General features: G+C 35.5%; 1 protein-coding gene and 1 long non-coding RNA gene across 2 annotated transcripts in view; both read right to left on the bottom strand.

The window, feature by feature from the left end:
- The window catches only part of LOC109587978 (uncharacterized), a 3775-nt gene extending 3595 nt beyond the window's left edge, over window positions 1-180 (bottom strand). Inside the window, exon 1 of the mRNA XM_020004191.1 lies at window positions 47-180. Within this exon, the coding sequence (XP_019859750.1) occupies window positions 47-180 (134 nt within the window). The remainder of the gene's footprint in view (window positions 1-46) is intronic.
- Window positions 181-2198: 2018 nt separating this feature from the next.
- LOC109587979 (uncharacterized) lies at window positions 2199-2391 on the bottom strand. The gene is made up of 2 exons (XR_002187901.1): window positions 2296-2391; window positions 2199-2240 (listed from the first exon to the last, which is right to left on the bottom strand). It is a non-coding gene; the product is annotated as an uncharacterized LOC109587979 (long non-coding RNA).
- Between the last annotated feature and the right edge of the window lie 874 nt (window positions 2392-3265).

Below are 3265 nucleotides of genomic sequence, written 5' to 3'. Positions count from 1 at the left end.
CAGAAACTGTCTGATACATACCTTCTTAACTTTCTTGTCTATTAACCTCTCCACTTCATATACATCAGTTTCATTACCACTAACTACCAAACATTGATCATTTTCTTCAACAAATTCTTCCTTTTCATGTAGCTCCTTGTAGAAACCAGCAGTGACAGTTTGTTTGCATTTACGCGCCATTTTGTTACCGTGGTAACGCTTATGAATATTATTATTAATCAATGAATAAAATTATTTACGTATGAATATAATTATTGAATGCTATGAATATAATTATTAAGAAATGTCCGCACGGCCCATTGCAATTTCTGGACATGAAAACAGCCGGTTCGCCGATTTTTGGCTTTCCTCTTAGACAAGGTATAGAGCCACGCTATTGATACCAATGGAGTCCTCTGGTCAAGATGAGGTCCTATGAAAAGTCTGGTAAGCATAGGAGCTCGTTTTCCCGGTATAGCAAGGCTGCAAAAGTCGTGGCAGCCATTTTGTTTGGGGGTGAATCCTACTTAGTAACGCTACCGCGTTACTAATAGCCTTGGGTATTCTTCAGAATTTTTGCATTTTCTTAAAATGGCCGTAACTTAAAAAATTTAAGTTGGAATCAGCTCAAACTTGCTACACAGCATAAGGACATAAATATGTATCAGAAAATGTAATAAAAATTTGGGTGATTTTGGAGCCATTTGTTGGAAAAAACCATGGGCTATTATAATAGCCTTGGGTATTTTTCAGAATTTTTGTGTTTTCTTAAAATGGCCATAACTTGAAAAATTTAAGTCGGAATCAGCTCAAACTTGCTACACAGCATAACGACATTAATATGTATCAGAAAATTTAATAAAAATTTGAGGTGATTTTGGAGCCATTTTTTGGAAAAAATCATGGACTAAAGAACATAAAAAATTTAAAAAAACAAGATTGAGTAGGATTCCGAATGACCAACAAAAATACGAAATGAAAATCCTACTCTTGTGACACAAATTCTACTCTACATTGTACTTTTAATGTTATTATTTAAAAGTTATGGATCACCTTACAATGTAAAGTAGAATTTGCGTCACGAGAGTAGGATTTTCATTTCGTATTTTCGTTGGTCGTTCGGAATCCTACTCAATCTTGTTTTTTTTTTTAATTTTTTATGTTCTTCTTGTTTGTGTTGATTTTTTATAATATTTATAATATTTTTTCAGTTACAATTGTGATACTTTCTGATTTTACACAAACAATGAGTTTCTTTATTATTGTTGTCATTGTTATGATTTTACAGCATTTATGAGGGACAGCACTGATTGAATTGAATAGATATGCTGAAGGAATATTTACTATACTGATGACAAGTGAAATGAATACTATAGTCTTGACGTGAATCCTTGTTCAAGAAGCTCTATCTTCCCAGAAATCCTGTAGCTATTCCAGCAGGTTCTTCCTGTTGTCCAGTTCATATTATCATTGGTATTATAACAATAATTGTTTTGTGTTTTTGAAATAAAATAATTCATTACACACTTGATATATGCAAGATTAATACCTTCTCTTAGCTGGAAACCTCCACTAAGTATTGCAATTTGATTCCAAGCATAGCTAGCCTATAGCTAGGTAAAAAATACTTGCTGTTCCCAGTTCTGAGATCCATAGATGAGATCTGAGCATGCGCGACCACGCCTAAATTTTGGAGCACATGCTTCTTTAATTAATAAAATGGCGGCATGGGGTAAGCTGGTGCGATCCACCAACAATCACAGTATCACTTCTTCCTTTCTTGGAGAATGATTCTAGGGGGACAAGGACCTGCGCATACCCTGTTGGAGTAGAATGGTGTAAGAATTAGCCTTCTATCACCAGGCAAGATTGATATATCGACCGACAACTGGATTGACAGGACTTGATGATGAAAAGATGAAGATGAAAAAGGTGGCTGAACAAAACGGCCGGTTTGCAGATTTTTTATTTTTCTCCCAGAAAAGGTCTAGAGCCACGCTAGTGGTACCATTGGAGTCCTCTGGTCAAGATAAGGTCCTCTAAGAAGTCTGGTAAGCATAGGAGCTCGTTTTCCCGGTATAGCAACATAGGCGGCTACAGAATCTTAATTGAATTAACCAGGGCTCATTAATTATTCATAAGAATCAGGGGTGTGGTCAATTAATAAAATGACTGAAAGTCATTATGATAGCTCACAAAAGCCAGTTACCACACTAAAATAACTGTAAAAAGGAGCTGATAGCAAGTATAAACAGTTGTGGCTATAAAAAAATAAATTCTAGTGATGATATCACTCCTAATAATAACAAAACACACCTTTTGGGTGTGGTTTTGGTTGAAAACTACCAGGGCAAAGCCCTGGCTTGCCCGGGCCTATAGCCGCCTATGTATAGCAAGGCTGCAAAAGTTGTGGCAGCCATTTTGTTTGGGGGTGAATCCTACCATAGATACTATATACCCCTGGATATGAAACACGGCCCGACCGGATGTTCTGAGGCTTGTTTCACCGGAAATACGTCATATTACGTTTTCATTCAGAATAAAAATAAAACAATGATAAAAAGTATTATTATTGCTAATAAAAGTGTGATTTTATGTACAATAATACAATAAAACTTGACATTTATCATGCATTATAATTGCTGAAACTTTCCTTTTCTTTTAGTATATGCAGTCTACCAATGCATGACTTTCCCATCTCTTGTCACCTAAAAATGATGATTTTGACAACACAATTGCACCAAAACTAAAAATACACTCCTTTTGAGAATAGGCCCACTACAACTACCTATTCTTAAGCTACAAAACCATATAGAAAAAGTTCCAATTAAGTCAAGTATTACAAAGAAAAATTGGCTAGAAAGGTGGGGCTTGAAAAACCAAGATTTAGAAAATAACAGCTCTTTTACTTAACACAAACTCTAAATAATAGCCCCACTACAACTAGTAAACAATAACCTATCAGTACAATAAAAAATGTTAGCCTAATTCAACAGAGTTAAGCTAAAAAAGTGGCTTGAGTGAAATGTACACAACAAGTAGGCTATGACATCCATTGTAGAACTAAAATATGCACTCAAACTATCGTTTATGAGCATTATTTCAATATATAAAGGCTTTGCAAAGTCCTCTGAGGGATCATTCAGCTACTTTAACAAACGAATAGGCTACTGTGATTGTTTTACTTACCCTGGCAGCCATGAATGCAGCGAAACAAGGGTGAGGACAGCCGGATGTGACGTTTATGACGTTTCCTTATGGGATTTTATATGTGTGCATAGAGGAG

The sequence above is a fragment of the Amphimedon queenslandica genome, unplaced genomic scaffold, assembly GCF_000090795.2.
Source record: "Amphimedon queenslandica unplaced genomic scaffold, v1.1 AMPQUscaffold_12352, whole genome shotgun sequence".
Classification (NCBI taxonomy): domain Eukaryota; kingdom Metazoa; phylum Porifera; class Demospongiae; order Haplosclerida; family Niphatidae; genus Amphimedon; species Amphimedon queenslandica.
The sequence above is the reverse complement of the archived record's forward strand: the minus strand, read 5'-3'. Positions and strand labels throughout refer to the sequence as shown.